This window comes from Haematobia irritans, chromosome 1 (genome assembly GCF_050003625.1).
Source record: "Haematobia irritans isolate KBUSLIRL chromosome 1, ASM5000362v1, whole genome shotgun sequence".
Lineage (NCBI taxonomy): Eukaryota > Metazoa > Arthropoda > Insecta > Diptera > Muscidae > Haematobia > Haematobia irritans.
Genome location: NC_134397.1, coordinates 267,431,429 through 267,449,205, shown reverse-complemented (window position 1 = coordinate 267,449,205; position 17,777 = coordinate 267,431,429). Strand labels below are relative to the sequence as shown.

At 34.5% G+C, this 17,777-nt stretch overlaps 1 protein-coding gene across 2 annotated transcripts; it reads left to right on the top strand.

The window, feature by feature from the left end:
* The first annotated feature begins 1,902 nt into the window (after positions 1 to 1,902).
* Positions 1,903 to 17,674, top strand: LOC142222915 (lysoplasmalogenase TMEM86A). Of its 2 annotated transcripts, none has more exons than XM_075292937.1 (5): positions 1,903 to 2,207; positions 13,723 to 13,889; positions 13,959 to 14,149; positions 16,755 to 16,972; positions 17,039 to 17,674. In XM_075292937.1, the coding sequence occupies exons 1-5, from the start codon at positions 2,187 to 2,189 to the stop codon at positions 17,189 to 17,191; spliced, it is 750 nt and encodes a 249-aa protein (XP_075149052.1). In that variant the 5' UTR covers positions 1,903 to 2,186; the 3' UTR covers positions 17,192 to 17,674. The 2 variants fall into 2 exon arrangements, with proteins under 2 accessions (XP_075149052.1, XP_075149051.1); XM_075292936.1 differs by having other exon boundaries at positions 1,903 to 2,237.
* The last annotated feature ends 103 nt before the right edge of the window (positions 17,675 to 17,777 follow it).

Genomic DNA, 17,777 nt, shown 5'->3' with positions numbered 1-17,777 from the left:
TGGTGAACTTCTCTCTTATCACTGAATGCTGCCCGATTCCATGTTAAGCTCAATGACAAGGGACCTCCTTTTTATAGCCGAGTACGAACGGCGTTCCACATTGCAGTGAAACCACTTAGAGAAGCTTTGAAACCCTCAGAAATGTCACCAGCATTACTGAGGTGGGATAATCCACCGCTGAAAAACTTTTTGGTGTTCGGTCGAAGCAGGAATCGAACCCATGACCTTGTGTATGCAAGGCGGGCATGCTAACCATTGCACCACGGTGGCTCCCATTCTCTTCAGCTATAAGAAGGAGTTTCCTTGTCATTGAGCTAAATATAGAATCGGGTAGCACTCATTAAGAAGAGAAAAATTCATCACTTGTACAACTGACGATCCTACGAAAATTTGGTGCATATTGCCACTAACGTACCTATTACAGGACTTATACCAGTGCTCCAGTTTGTCGCAGTTTTTAAAATTTCATTTACAAAAGTTTTTCTTTCTGGCGCAATTGGGATGATCAAAGTAATACCGGTTCCTAAGTGTTTGTCCCAGACTGGTTCATGAGGACCTGTCTAGTCCTAGTAAGTTCTACCAGGTCATGTACTTTGGAATGAGTCCAAACCGTGTCCTGCAGTGTAAATTTACCCGCGTCAATGACAAACCCGTGTTAAAGTGACCGGTCCCTTCCATACTTTTCGACCAGAACTGGGACTGGTCGATTCACACCAGGCAGTAGTCCCGTACCGGTTCTGGGGTAAATCCATTTCCCGTAGAGGACTGCACTCTATCTAATCTAAATTTACCTAGTTACTCGGCCATTGAATATGTGTTTCCAAACTATCGATGGAATATAAATATCTTGGGAATGCCGTACTTTGTGGACATTTCCTATGGACTTAAGTGATTCTCACAATCGTCAAATATTGCTGATTTGTTGTTTTTTTATTTTCTTAAGATTAAAAGCGTTTTCGTTAAATCGAAAAAGCTTTTAATCTTAAGCTTTTAATCAACCGTTCGTTATTTAGAATACTCAATGGTAAGAATTTGGAAATTGGATTTTCGCTAAATGGGATATTCGTTAAATAGAACTTCGACTGTATTTCACCAGGATATCGCAACAGCTCATAGCTCACACCTATCACAATCACAAAGTATTCTGCTGAATTCGCCTGTGTTTTCGAATTTTCATAAAGTCTCGAACTCGAAATAAAAATCACTTGAAGAGAAAGCCATTACGGATGAACATTTTGAAGGTCTCCAGAAAACTTTGGGCGACGTTTCATGTTTTTTTTAGTTTTTAAATAGATTTTGGGCAAACACACCCATAGAAGGAATATGGTCACCCAAAATATGTTGTAAGACCATAATGTTACATTTGCACCCGAAACATGGAACATTGTTGTTTCGAAAATATTATTTTCTTGCCAAACAGAACATGTTTGCCGAGATCAGATATTTATTTTCGAGAAAATATAATGGTTACAGTGAAAAAGTAATACACCTAACCTCGCTTTGCGTCGTTTCGTTTTGCGTTGTTTCGCTGATGAATGTGTACTAGTTTTCACTTTACGTCGTTAGGTTTTCGATGTTGTTATCTATCTCCAATCTTTGCATGGTTTGCCATAGAAAATCATAATTCGCTTTGCGTCGTGATTTTTTTGGAACGTATCTGCGACGCAAAGCGAGGTATAGGTGTATTATGTTTTGGGGTAATCATATTCCTTATCTGCGTGCAACAAGCATTCATATTCAAACCTTCTTAAATTTTCAATACAAGCGGCTAGTTTTCTTGTTTCCGTAAAACGCGCTAAAATGACAACATCGGCAGAGAGTTATTACTTTTTTGAACTGATAGCGAGCGTGTGAGCGTACTTCTCGTTTGCGATGATGTTCTATAATTTTAGTTGGTGGCAGTCAATTTACCGAAACGGTTTGTTCGAACGGATAACACGTTGTAGCATTTTTAGCTTAACGTGTATGTATGTCAGTGCGTACATGTGTGGGGTCAGTCACTGTACATTAAAGTGAATTGTATCTTTCGAATACATCCAACCGGAACATCATCGTCGGACAAAAAAAAAACAAAAAACAAAACGGGCAAATAATAATAAAAACAATATCAAGCTTCAAGACGACACGCAATCCGATATTATAACAACAGTGAAAGAAAACATTTTGCTCCAATATTTCCCGGCAATATGACGGATTTAATTCATCTTGTAAGTCCTTACAGTCCGCCACATGCAGAGGTATAGACATCCAAAGAAAATTCTCTACTTACTTAACACTTTTCCATGATTGGTCCGGCTTGTTTTCCCCTTTGCATCTTTACTCAATTGTTTGTATCATATCTCTGGATGTATGTACCTAGGCCTTTGCATGTTTTGTGGAAATTTCATTGATCAAAGAAAATCCAAAACAAAGAAACATCTATTTCCGGTTTAACGTTTACCCATTTCCACTCATAGTCCTTAGTTCATTGTTTGATTGTTGATATCCATCGCAGTTTTTGTTTTGTGTAGTGTGGGGGTGTGTGAGTTTTATAGACGTTTGATACTTGCGTACTTTGTCTGTTTTCATGCTTTCATGCCTTTGTGGATTTCTATTTTCCATGTCCTTGACCTTGTCTATATGTTGTGTCTACGATGTGCGTGCTTGTGAAACAACACAAACGTCCTAAGAATTTTCGATTGGCAAAGCTTTTTGCGATAAGGATAATAAATACATGAGAAAGCTTATCAATGAAAATAAAAAGGATTCTGATGTGATATCTTAAACTGCTGATAGATGTGATTATCAGTTAATATTGGCACCTTAGCGTGTGTTATACAGGGTAACTAAAACGAAGTTTACTAATCAAACGAATTGAACATTAATTGAAAACTGAGAAACATAACATGTTTTGAAAATTCTGAATCCTTGATTATTGTTCGGTATTTTTTTCATCTCCCATGTAATGACATTCTTCAGTGTATCCATAGTAGATTACTTTTGACTCTTATCAAATGTTACTCGAAGTCAAAGATTTTAAGGCGTTTGTTATAGATTGCGTCTTTAAAATAAGGTAATTTTTTATGGAGCTATCTAGCTTCAAATCTAGGCTCTATAAATCTAAAATTACAGAAAAAAGTGAAGTCGTTGGGGCACTAAAGCCAATAAAATTCTACACTGAAAAAACAGTGAACCCACCAGGAAAGATAACTTTCGATTAATTTTAGAAAATTTGGAACTTTTTTAGAAAATTTTAACTAAACGGTATTACAAGCGCTGGCATCACTCCGATATGGCAAAAATAAGTAAATATTTTTCGCCAAATTCAAGAAAATTTATTAGACATAACTAAATTTTTTCAGTAGTTAAAGAAAATTTTGTAGTTTTAAGAGAAATCTTGGAGTTCAAAATTGCAAGAATGTCTTTAGTGACATACGAAGTTCATGATGGACACATTTTTGGTAAAATTTACAAATTTAAAGAAATAATGAACTATTTTGTAAGAAATACGAAATTAGGAAATCTTTATGCTTTATTTGTGTATAACTTTTTCCCTTTTTTTAGTTCATTTAACTAACATACGCAAAAAATTATTTGACTAAAATAAACTTTTTCCAAACATAATGATTCTATGAACTAATATAAAGTTAATATGGCTTTAGTGAAATAGAGAGTTCACTTTTTTTTGAGTGTAGTTCAGTGTACATGTCCCATATACGAGGGCAGTTCGGAAACTTCTTAGACTAGCACAAAAAGCGCGATATAAACAGAAAAAAGTTAGGTGTTTTGGAAACTTCCATCTCTGTTATGAACACATGTTAAATTTTGTTTCGATCTGGCAACACCTTCATATAGGAAGAGTTGTTCAAAAAAGACGCATTCGCATTTTTTTTTACAATGGAAACATTAGAAATGCGTGTTGTCATTAAATATTTACATAAAAAAGGTTTATCGGGACAAGAAACTCATAATGATATGGTGAATGTGTTAGGTGAAAGTGCTCCTTCATATGCAACAGTAAAAAAATTGGGTTGCTGAAATTAAGCGTGGCCGTACAAGCATAGAAGATGAAACACGTAGTGGACGCCCAAAAACAGCAACAACAACAGAAATTGTAGCCAAAGTGCATGATATGGTATAAATGATTGACAAATAAAAGTGCGTGAAATTGCTAATATCATGGGCATCTCAAATGATCGAGTCCATTTAATTTTGCATGAAGAACTACAGATGAAAAAGTTTTCTGCAAGATGGGTGCCGCATAATGAAAATTTCTCAAGCTTGTTTGGATCGTTTTAAGCGAAATAAAATTGATTTTAAGCGTCGTTTCATAACAGCGGATTAGACATGGATCCACCACTATACTTCAGAGACAAAAGAACAATCCAAACAATGGACTGAAGCTGGAAGAAATGCCCCAAAGAAGGCAAAAACAATCCAATCGGCTGGTAAGGTTATGTCAACGGTTTTTTGGGACTTCAAAGGTATTTTATTGATTGACTATCTGCAAAAGGGTAAAACAATAAATTCAGAGTACTATTGCAACCTTTTGGATCAATTAAATGTACAAATTCGAAAAAAACTTGCTGGCTTACAACACAAAAAAAAAATAATTTTTCATCAAGACAACGCACCAGCGCACAAGAGTGTTTTAACAATGGCTAAAATCAACAAATTAAAGTACGAGTAGCTTGACCACCCACCTTATTCTCCTGATTTAGCTCCCAGTGACTTTTACTTGTTCCCAAATCTGAAAAAATCCCTTGCTGGCAAGCGTTTTACCTCAAATGAAGATGCAATTACAGTTGTAAACCACTATTTTGAAGACATTGAGGAAAACTATTTTAATCAAGGGATATAATTGCTAGAAAAGCGTTGGACTACGAGTATTGAAGTTTCAGGAGATTATATTGAAAAATAAAAATATTTTTGAAAAACTAACTATTCTCTTTGATTGATAGGCTAAGAAGTTTCCGAACCGCCCTCGTATCATTTTTTGGTCTCTTTTTGCAATGTATCACCAAAGGTAATCATGTACAAATAAATGTCAGTTATAACAAAGCCCAAAATGTTATCTTAATATCACAAAAATACATTTTAAGCCAACGATGAAAAACCCTCAAAATAATTATTAGCCTATTTTTGAACCTTTTATATTTTTAATCCATAGATTCAATATCTCAGTTAATTTAAAGATTATTACTTTACTTAATGATTTTCTTTACTTAAAGGAAATTTGCCTTACTCCAAAGACATATGACTTTAACGAAATGTTACCTTCATTTCAAAAAATACATACGAAATATGCATGATTCTCAAAAACAGTATTAAACAATTTTTGAAGCTACTTTTTTTAATCCAAAGACTCTTCTCAGTTGATTTAAACACTTTTAAAACAAAAATTATTTACTTTAATTTAAGGAAAATTTCACTTGCTTCAAAGAGATATGACTTTAACGTAGCGACGCAAATGTCAACGTTTCTTGTCCTAAATTTAGAGAAAACCTTTCTTAAATCATATATTATGAACTTTCTTTCAATTAAAATATCTTTATGGGAAAGAAATTTGTTATTATTGTCTAAATTGTGTATCCTAACATTTTGGTTGCATAATCTTTTATATTAGTTCAATACGTTTCTAAGGTCTTTTTTAAGTTTGAGCTTTGCGTACTTGTTCTAGGAAACAAATTGTAATCTATTCGTTTTTTCCTTAGATATATCTAATCTAATATCGCCATTTCTAATATGATTATTATTAGTTCATTTAAAATCATAATAAATTATGAAAATAAATACAAAATAATGATACTAGCAACTAAGGGTTTCGACCTATATCATCTATATATATAAAATTCAATCTATGTTTGTTTGTTTGTTTGTTTGTATGTACCGAGTTGGCTCCGAAACGGCTGAACCGATTTACTTGAAACTTTCAGAGATCGTAGGGGGCGTTCATGTGGTGAAAACAGGGTACCTCATTTGTTGACACCTGGTCGCGGAGAGGGACCTCCCCTTTGTCGGTCTTTTTGAAAATTGGACCAAAGTTGACCGATTTGGTTGAAATTTTCGTTGAAGATTGGGGTTGGCATCTAGACAAAGATCCGCTACTTTTTATTTCGATATTTGGTGGCGGAGGGGGGCCTCTCCTTTGTTCGACTTTTTTTAAAGTACAGTGAAAAAACTAAAATTCTCCAAATTATCTGAGATTTACCTTACCTTTCCTTGACAAAAAGCGTAACCCGGCCCGCTTCGCTGCGCCTTCCGAAGCGTATTTGGAGGAACATTTTGCATTAACTTAGTCAACTATATCCTTCGTGCTGAAAACAAATTCGAAAAGATTTCAATTCTTTTAAACAAATCGGACTACTTGATTTTTCGTTTATAGGTACAAATACGGCGGGAGAGGGTGTACCCTTTCCTCCAAATTTTTTTAATAATGTTCTGTATTCAAGTAGTTGGACAATCTTCTATATTTCTTGTGAATTTTAAGTGGGGTTTGTCAAGGAAAGGTATCCTTCTGCTCAACATATCTGAAAATTGAGCACTATATTAAAGGGTGATTCTTTTGAGGTTAGGATTTTCATGCATTAGTATTTGACAGATCACGTGGGATTTCAGACATGGTGTCAAAGAGAAAGATGCTCAGTATGCTTTGACATTTCATCATGAATAGACTTACTAACGAGCCACAACGTCGAATTTTCAGTGAATGGGCCCTAGAAAAGTTGGCAGAAAATCCGCTTTTTTATCGACAAATTTTGTTCAGCGATGAGGCTCATTTCTGGTTGAATGGCTACGTAAATAAGCAAAATTGCCGCATTTGGAGTGAAGAGCAACCAGAAGCCGTTCAAGAACTGCCCATGCATCCCGAAAAATGCACTGTTTGGTGTGGTTTGTACGCTGGTGGAATCATTGGACCGTATTTTTTCAAAGATGCTGTTGGACGCAACGTTACGGTGAATGGCGATCGCTATCGTTCGATGCTAACAAACTTTTTGTTGCCAAAAATGGAAGAACTGAACTTGGTTGACATGTGGTTTCAACAAGATGGCGCTACATGCCACACAGCTCGCGATTCTATGGCCATTTTGAGGGAAAACTTCGGAGAACAATTCATCTCAAGAAATGGACCGGTAAGTTGGCCACCAAGATCATGCGATTTGACGCCTTTAGACTATTTTTTGTGGGGCTACGTCAAGTCTAAAGTCTACAGAAATAAGCCAGCAACTATTCCAGCTTTGGAAGACAACATTTCCGAAGAAATTCGGGCTATTCCGGCCGAAATGCTCGAAAAAGTTGCCCAAAATTGGACTTTCCGAATGGACCACCTAAGACGCAGCCGCGGTCAACATTTAAATGAAATTATCTTCAAAAAGTAAATGTCATGGACCAATCTAACGTTTCAAATAAAGAACCGATGAGATTTTGCAAATTTTATGCGTTTTTTTTTTAAAAAAAGTTATCAAGCTCTTAACAAATCACCCTTTATAATAACATACAAAGAATTACTGTTTCCCATCCAATAAATCGGAAAAAGCAAAAGTAGTAAAAAATTTGACCTCATTAACATTTGCTAAAATGTTGGAAAATGATGCACCCTCTACGTTGGCTGCCAATTTCATGTAAATTTAAGTTCTTTACTAAAAAGAAGTCTGGCAGAAGCCTGTACAAAAATCATAAAATTATGTACCGAGTTCCCATTTACGGACAACCCTCTACTTTCAACTTAAGAAAAAAAAAAAAACGGACAAAAGGGAACCCTCTCTTTACTAAAAAGAAGACTAAAAAGAAGTCTGGCAGAAGCCTGTGCAAAAATCATAAAATTATGTACCGAGTTCCCATTTACGGACAACCCTCTACTTTCAATTTAAGAAAAAAAAAACGGAGAAAAGGGAACCCTCTCCCCACCTACGCTCCACTCCGACCTGATATCGGACTATCACGTACCCTATATTAATTTCGCAACTACTCATTGGTCCCTATAAATTTCAATTTTCCCCTTCCCCAACCAGATATCGAAAAATCATATAGTAATTTAAAAATTATGTCTAAATTTAATCACCTCCTGCCACGTCCCTGTAAATTTCAAGTAGATCGGAGATGTTTAAATTTTGCTCTATTGTTTTAAAGGGACGTCACTTTCCCCGATACAATATCGACACCCCTAACCTTCCCTGAAAATTCTTGAAACTTTCCTTCAAGTGTGGGGCAAGGAAGGTTGCCTCTTCGTTCATAACCTTCCCCCACTGCCTTTGTAAATTTCAAGAAAACTTAAATTTTTTTTGTAGTTTTAGAGGAGGACCTCCTCCCCGACCAAATATCGAAAAGTGATTTAGCGTATCTTTTGTAAACGTCCCAGAAAATGTCAAGCAAATTATAAGCCTAAAGGGGCGGCCTCTCTTCCGTCCAAATATCACAAAATCAGGTATCAACTATTACGGTTGACGGAGGTTACGATCTCTCCCCAGTCCTCTGTAAATTTCAAGTAACTCGGTAAAGTTTAATTGTTTCTCTGTATGTACTTAAGAGAAGCGGATGTCTCCCTATGTCCTTTTATTTTTATTAAAAAATCAGGAACCTGATATAAATTTCGTAACCCATTTTTTCTGTAAAATTTCAGTCGGCGGAGTTTAGTTTTGTTTGAACTTTCAAAAAAAAAAAATTTGGGCAAAATTGAATTGAATGAAAATTTCAAGCAAATCGCATAATTTTGTTCCAAGTTCCAAAAAGTAGGGCAAGGGGGAGGTCCCTTCCCCATCCACATATAAAATCATCGGGCACCCCATATTAATTCCATAACCTCACCACATGTTCTCTGTAAATCTCAGATAATTTAGAGAATTTTAGTTTTTTCACTGTACTTTAAAAAAAGTTGAACAAAGGAGAGGCCCCCCTCCGCCACCAAATATCGAAATAAAAAGTAGCGGATCTTTGTCTAGATGCCAACCCCAATCTTCAACGAAAATTTCAACCAAATCGGTCAACTTTGGTCCAATTTTCAAAAAGTCCGACAAAGGGGAGGTCCCTCTCCGCGACCAGGTGTCAACAAATGAGGTACCCTGTTTTCACCACATGAACGCCCCCTACGATCTCTGAAAGTTTCAAGTAAATCGGTTCAGCCGTTTCGGAGCCAACTCGGTACATACAAACAAACAAACAAACATAGATTGAATTTTATATATATAGATAAACTTTTCAATAGAGTAATTTTCATATTTATCGCTTACTTTCTTCTTCTAAGGCATCCGAACTAAATGTCTTATCAAAAACTAAGTTCAATCTAATCATTGAAGTATTTTCGTACATTTATTTCGATGTGTTTTTGATTATTTTTGGATTTGGATTTGCTACCACACGAGTATAAAGATAGCTAGTTTATACATCTTATCAAGCTGTTTTCGATTTCAAACTCATGTGGACATCCATAAAGATATTAAAACCACTAGAAATCCAATGGTATATGAAGAAGAAAATTAGTAAATAACTTATCTAAATGCAGCTCTATAAAGTCACTGCGAGATAATGTTTTCGACCTTATATTAAGAATATCGATTGATAAATGTTGTCGTTTTCATATACGTCAGCCATCACATAAATACTACTATGCGCAGTGGTCGATCCCATTGTCCGAAAATAAAAAATCAATGTTAGTAGTTTGTCAAAAAGTGTGGCAACACTGTCTCAAACAAGATGCAAACAAGGTTTTAAAATTTATATTTGTTTTATTCCATCTGTAATCTTTAAGAACGGCTTCAAAAGAGAGAACAAGTAAGCAGTTGAATTTTGCAGTGTGAAAAAGTATAAAATTAAATTCAACTTTAAATAAATAAAATAAAAGAAGAAAAATTTCTATCGAAATAAATCGAAATGTATATTGAATCAAATGGTGGTAACTATATTTTAAAATAACGACAATGTGTTAAACTTGTTTCAAGTTTGTTATAAAATTAATATTTTTCAGTCTCATTGTTCGTTCATTCGAGTATATGCAAATTTTAACTAGAGTTTTAGTTGTGTTCCCCCTGAAGTCTCCAAAGAGTTTTTGTTGCTTATTGGTTAATATTCCAAGATTCTAAATTAATAATATCAGCTGCTTTGTGTTATCTCCCTCAGATCGAAGCGGTCTTGTTGGTTTTATATCCAAATATGATTACGTTTTCTAGAAGCAAAAAAAAGGAAGATCGGTCTATATTGGGGCTATACCAACACATGAACCGATAGCCATCATTTTCTTCACACCTATTTGTGGTCCTAAAATACCTCTAGATTTCAAGATTAAAGCAAATCTGATAGAAAATACGGTTTCTAGAAGCCCAAGAAGTAAAATCGGGATATCGGTCTATATGGGGGCTACATAAATGCATGGACCTATAGGACCGTTTGCGGCACACCTATTAGTGGTCCTAAAATGCCTCTAGATTTCCAGTTTCAGGGAAATCGGATTTCCAGTTTCAGGGAAATCGGATATGGTTTCTAGAAGCCCAAGAAGTAAAATCGGGATATCGGTCTATATGGTGGCTATACCAAAACATGGACCGATACACACCATTTTCAGCACACGTACTTTTGGTTCTATAATACCTCTAGATTTCAATTTTCAAATCGGATAGAAACTACAGTTTCTAGAAGCCCAAGAAGTACAATCGGGATATCGGTCTATATGGGGGCTATATAAATGCATGAATCGATAGGCACAATTTTCGGCACACCTATTAGTGGTCCCAAAATACCTCTAGATTTCCAATTTCAGGGAAATTGGATAGAAACTATGGTTTTTAGAAGCCCAAGAAAAAAAATCGGGAGATCGGTCTATATGGGGGCTATACCAAAACATGGACCGATACACACCATTTTCAGCGCACCTACTTTTGGTCCTAAAATACCTCTAGATTTCAATTCAATAGTTTCGGATAGAAACTACAGTTTCTAGAAACCCAAGAAGTAAACTCGGGAGATCGGTTTATGTAGGGGGCTATGGTTAGGTTAGGTTAAGTTAGGTGACAGCTCGATGTATCAGGCTCACATAGACTATTCAGTCCATTGTGATACCAAATTGGTGAACTTCTATCTTATCACTGAGTGCATCCATGTTAAGCTCAATGACAAGGGACCTCCTTTTTAAAGCCGAGTCCGAACGGCGTTCCACATTGCAGTGAAACCACTTAGAGAAGCTTTGAAATCCTCAGAAATGTCACCAGCATTATTGAGGTGGGATAATCCACCGCTGAAAAAAATTTTTTGTGTTCTGTCGAAGCAGGAATCGAACCCACGACCTTGTGTATGCAAGGCGGGCATGCTAACCATTGTACCACGGTGGCTCCCTATAGGGGGCTATACCAAAGTGTCATCAATCAATTCCATTTTATCATTGAATAGTTCTGACATAAATATAAAGCCGTGACCGAAGTTTCACGATGATACCTATACTGGAAGTATTTTTGGCCGCTAACTCCATACAGCACCGACCACTGTGCTATGGGCAAAAAGTAAGGTAGAGTTTACACTCAGAAATTTCCCCAGCATTACTCGGATGGAACAATCCACCTTTGAAAAACTTTTTGGAGTAACATACGAGGCCAGTATGCTAACCATTGCACCACGGCGGCTTCTTAGAGCTAACTTCACGCAGAAAAATAATTCTTTCCTCCAAACGAAATGTTAGACAAACAAATATCGTTTTCCATTTGCTTTTCGATGTAAAGATAAACGTTGATTATTTTACAAGATGTAAAAACAATTTCAAACAAAATTATTTTCTGGCAAATTACCTTCCCCACATCTTTCTCACTTCTACGGAGTTTTTAGTTCTTGGAACTTTTTTTTGTAATACAAACAATGTAGAAGGAATTATTCGATTTTAAAAATGTTTTAAATTTTACATTTTACCTGGACGGAGAAGCGAACCGCGAACCATACGAGGGCGGTTCAGAAACTTCTTAGCCTAGCACAAAAAGCGCGGTATAAACAGAAAAAAGTTAGGTGTTTTGGAAACTTCCATCTCTGTTATGAACACATGTTAAATTTTATTTCTATCTGGCAACTCCTTCATATAGAAACAGGTGTTCAAAAAAGACGCATCCGCAATTTTTTTACAATGAAAAAATTAGAAATGCGTGCTGCCATTAAATATTTACAAAAAAGGTTTATCAGTGCTCCTTCAGGTGGAACAGTAAAAAATTGGGTTGCTGAATTTAAACATGGTCGTACAAGCATTGAAGATGAACCACTTAGTGGACGTCCAAAAACAGCAACAACAACAGAAATTGTAGCCAAAGTGCATGATATGGTATAAATGATTGACGAATAAAAGTGCGTGAAATTGCTAATATCATGGGTATCGCAAATGATCGAGTCCATTTAATTTTGCATGAAGAACTACCGATGAAAAAGCTTTCTGCACGATGGGTGCCGCATTTGTTAACAGTCGATCAAAACGCATAAGAATGAACATTTCTCAAGGTTGTTTGGCTCATTTTAAGCGAAATAAAATGGATTTTAAGCGTCGTTGCATAACTGTTGATGAGACATGGATCCACCACTATACTCCAGAGACAAAAGAACAATCCAAACAATGGCCTGAAGCTGGAGGAAGTGCCCCAAAGAAGGTAAAAACAATTCAATCGGCTGGTAAGGTTATGACAACGGTTTTTTGGGACTTCAAAGGTATTTTATTGATTGACTATCTGCAAAAGGGTAAAACAATAAATTCAGAGTACTACTGCAACCTTTTGAATCAATTAAATGTACAAACTCGAGAAAAACGTCATGGCTTACAACACAAAAAAATAATTTTTCATCAAGACAACGCACCAGCGCACAAGTACGAGTTGCTTGACCACCCACCTTATTCTCCTTATTTAGCTCCCAGTGACTTTTACTTGTTCCCAAATCAAAAAAAATCCTTGCTGGCAAGCGTTTTACATCAAGTGAAGATGCAATTACAGTTGTAAACCACTATTTTGAAGACCTTGAGGAAAACTATTTTAATCAAGGGATAGAATTGCTAGAAAAGCGTTGGACTAAGAGTATTGAAGTTTCAGGAGATTATATTGAAAAATAAAAATATTTTTGAAAAACTATCTATTTTCTTTCATTGATAGGCTAAGAAGTTTCCGAACCGCCCTCGTACAACACACTATCCATTGGGCTACGTAGCTGTTGTCATCAACAGACAATTATCGCTATAGCTGTTATATTTATAAAGCATAGTCCTCGACGCCCACGAACCGATGTAAAGAAACTTTATTTAACAGAACATAAATTTAGTTAACTGCAGTAGAGCCATGGTTAGCATTCCCGTCTTGCACACAAAGGTTCGTGGGTTCAATCCCTGCTTCAACCGAACACCAACATGTTTTTTTTACATATATTCCAAAAATGTTCGGAATATTCCGAATATATTCGACATTACATATTAAATTTTTACTATGAAACTTAAAAATGTATCTTATTAAAGTCTTAAAGTCAGAAAAGAACAGTGCCAATTTTGATTAAAAATTATTTTTTATTACAAAAATAAATATTTTGTAGCAAAAAATTTTTTAGTGATAAAGAAAATAGAAAAACGTTCTTTGGAGATGATTCGTTGCACTATATAAATTCATTTTGAAGGATAATGGGTCATTAAGATCATAGAATGTCTGAGAAAAACTGTATTTTTATGTGTTTTTATTTTACAATTACACATTTTTTATGTAAATAGTTTTTGTAGTAAGTAGTATTATTTTCAATTTCTTCCTACAGTGCAAAAGTCAAAGCCTTAAATTGGCTCCCTTCTTGAATTTTGTGGTGCTCTATTTTGCATTGGTCCGAAATCCTCATGGCGAACTCTATACAACGATATTGAAATGTGCTCCCATTGTGAGCTTAATGTTCTTTGTGGTGATGAAAGGATTTGGATTCACCAAAGAGTAAGATTCTAATATTCCCATTAGAGATCCTTTATTGTAATAATTGATATCGCTTATTTTGCTTTACAGATACAGATATTCCCAACTCATACTGATTGGTTTAATATTCTCTTGTGGTGGAGATATTTTACTCAATATTGATATGTTCCCACATGGCATGGGATCATTTGGTGTGGCACAAATATTTTACATATCAGCATTTGGTTTTAAGCCATTGAAATGGAAACTTGCTATACCTTTTTATGCACTTGGAGCTATAGGTAAGTTGAAAATATTAAAACAAAATTCTAAATATATTTATTGGGACACATATGGTTATATATCTATAATATGACTGTGTTTTCTTTGCACAGGGTGGACTCTTCCTCCTTATTGTTGCTACTTAAATTTAAGTTTAAAATGTATAAACTGTCTTATTTATACTAAAAAAAACATGATTACAAATTCGTTAGATTAATAGTAGTGATAGTCATGATGCAAGTGTAGCATTTTATGGCATAATTTTAGGCGAAACTTAATATTGTGGTTGTGTTCAGTGCTAACAACGGAGTAGTTTGGATTTACTCCGCAAAGAATACAGATGGCGGGGTAGTGCTGTCACCCTTCCATGCTACACTAATTTTATGAAAATAATTCTGTAATGACATTTGAGCCAAATTTCATGTCCAAGAAAGTAGAATTGCCATTTTCGAATTTCGAAAATTTGAAAGTTGTACTGGATTGTGCTAGGTTTGTGCCGATTTGTGCTGCAATTTGTTTTTTTAAATTTTATCAAATAGCCGAGATATTTGGAAAAAACTTTTTTCAACAAAATTTTTGCCGGAATCGCCATTTTCGAAATTCGACATTTTGACAGTTGTGCTGAGTTGTGCTAGCCGAGTACATTATTGTGCCGTTTAAATAAAAATTCTATCTCTTATAGTTTTCGAGAAATTCTAAAATTTCGAAAAATTTCCAGAATCGACATTTTCGAATTTCGAAAATTTTAATATTGTATTAAACCGTTAACGACTTGTGCTAAGTTGTGCCGTTGAGATCACCTTTCTATCTCAAGCCGTTTCCGAGAAACAGCCAAATTAAATTTTTAAAAAAGTTCAAAAATATGTGTTTGAAAAACGCCAAAATTTAAATTTTCGAATTTCAAAAAACTGAATGTTGTGCCAATTTGTGCTAGGTTAGTACTCATTTGTGCCGTTTGAATCAACTTTCTATCTCAAACCGTTTTGGAGATATTCGCAAAAACTTTTTGTAAAAAATGCCAATTTATGATTGAAAATAGTCAAAATTTAAAATTATCGAATTTAAAAAAACTGAATATTGTGCCAATTTGTGCTAGGTTAGTACTCATTTGTGCCGTTTGAATCAACTTTCTATCTCAACCCGTTTTGGAGATATTCGCAAAAACTTTTTGTAAAAAATGCCAATTTATGATTGAAAATAGTCAAAATTTAAAATTTTCGAATTTCAAAAAACTGAATGTTGTGCCAATTTGTGCTAGGTTAGTACTCATTTGTGCCGTTTGAATCAACTTTCTATCTCAAACCGTTTTGGAGATATTCGCAAAAACTTTTTGTAAAAAATGCCAATTTATGATTGAAAATAGTCAAAATTTAAAATTTTCGAATTTCAAAAAACTGAATATTGTGCCAATTTGTGCTAGGTTAGTACTCATTTGTGCCGTTTGAATCAACTTTCTATCTCAACCCGTTTTGGAGATATTCGCAAAAATTTTTTGTAAAAAATGCCACTTTATGATTGAAAATAGTCAAAATTTAAAATTTTCGAATTTCAAAAAACTGAATGTTGTGCCAATTTGTGCTAGGTTAGTACTCATTTGTGCCGTTTGAATCAACTTTCTATCTCAAACCGTTTTGGATTTGATTTGGCTTCTTGTTACCAGAGAATGAAGCCGCCGATTTCAGTCGCCGCCGACCATTTATTGCCAGTCGACGCCGCCGACGAATACGTCGACTCAACTCGACTCAAGTGCCAAAGCACTTTATGTGGAAAATGTGGATAGTTTTTGGTACGACTCAAAATCAGGCACACTCACGAAATGAAAATCCATACTCACGCACGAAAAACTTTCGAACACACAAAAATTTTGTTTCTGATACAATCACGAAATTAATTGATCCAATTATTTTTTTTAACGAATTGAAATTTCTTCAATAACAAAAATGATAGTGTCAATCACAGTTTTGATTGGGCTTAAAAACATACTTGATTAAAAAATTAACTGATTTCATGAGCAAATTTAAATTAATTTTTTTAATGATACAATTAAAAGTTTAATTGATGTTGATTCCAGAACTCAATAAATGTTTTAGTTTGATTAAAAGTTAGATTTTTTGAAAAATCTAACTAAAAAAATCATTGGCTTAATTAACTTAATGTTTCTATCTTCATTAAAAATTTAATTATGTTATATCAATTGAAAAACAAAAATTTTAATTGGTAATAGTTTTTTCTGTAAAGGCTCACACTCACGAGCCGAACATTCTTATTCACGCATAATCATGCTAAGAGGAAGGCAGTAACGCACAGAAATGTCGTGACTCACATGCATACTCTTGCACACGAATTTTCTTTTTGAGTGCCTAGATCCGAATAATAGTTAAAAAAGTTTCACCGACTAGAATAATATGTCTGAGAATAAAATTGTCTGACTAATTTATCTGGTGAACATTATTAAATTCAACTCTTAAGCGCAATTATATTCGAGAGCGTGAGTATTTTCGTCACCGTATTTTTCCGAAACTTATTCGTTTTTCAAGTATTTTCAGCATTTGCCTGAATATTTGAATCCAATATTTATAAAAGAACATTAAAAATTAATTTGTCTTCATTTTGTTCCACTTTCAGCTGTTGGCTTGGTTTTCAAGAGGTTGGAAGGGGTTTTAATAGTTGGACTTCCTGTTTATGGCTGCTTACTCTTAACTATGTGCTGGCGTTCCCTGGCCCGTGCTGTTGACCAAAAAACTCCAATTTATATTTTCTGTGCCATTGGTAGCATTTTGTTCGTTTTATCTGATAGCATGATTGCCCTTGATATGTTCCTACTTAAAATACCCCATGCTAGGGTAAGTTAATATTGGTAGACACTGGTAGAATATTAAAGAAATTTTCATTATAATTTTTAATTACAGTTATGGATTATGATCACCTATTATATTGCCCAATTTGCTATTGCATTAAGTACGGCCACCGAATTAAGCAAAAAGAAAAATGGCAAATCATCTCCGAAATCGATAAAGAGTCGCAATAACAGTGCCCGTCGTCGTGTCAAATCAAAAGACTGAATTATAAAAACTTCCTAAAATTAATTACATCAGCAGAAATACAAAATCCGTTTGTCTTTTCCTATCCACCAATATGTAACCGAAATACTTCCATACTGTGTATTATCAAAATATTAAAAAAAAATCACACACTCACATACTTTTATGTAATAATGTTGCCCTTTTTAAAGAAAGAAAGTAGAAAATTTAACATTTATAAATCCTGTTAACTAGTTGTAGAGACCACATATTATTAGAATTTTATTAATGAGTGTCGTAAATGTCTACTATTTATTGTTAGTATTTATTAGTAGAAAAACAAAATAGTCTTCACAGCAACGTATCATTAAAAATGATGTAAATTTATAACCAATGCCAATTACATTAGTTGTAATAATAATAATAGTCTGTCATTTTTACAGTTATTACCATATTCAATGTAACCTACAAAGTTTTTAATTGTATCAATGTTTAATGTTGAATAAAATTCTATATAAAAAAAAATGAAAACCATGTTTGCATAAATAATTTATTTGGAAAATAAAAGTTGATGTTTACTAACTACAAATTAAGAATTTTGCAAACTATAGGGTGAATCTCTGTATTC

Bases quoted from the DNA above. Each gene is read 5' to 3' on its own strand.
- LOC142222915 (XM_075292936.1), top strand. From the start codon at position 2,187: ATGACGGATTTAATTCATCTTGTAAGTCCTTACAGTCCGCCACATGCA. The intron at 13,890-13,958 runs GTAAGATTCTAA...TTTGCTTTACAG, and splicing joins GGATTTGGATTCACCAAAGA to ATACAGATATTCCCAACTCA. The intron at 14,150-16,754 runs GTAAGTTGAAAA...TTCCACTTTCAG, and splicing joins TTATGCACTTGGAGCTATAG to CTGTTGGCTTGGTTTTCAAG.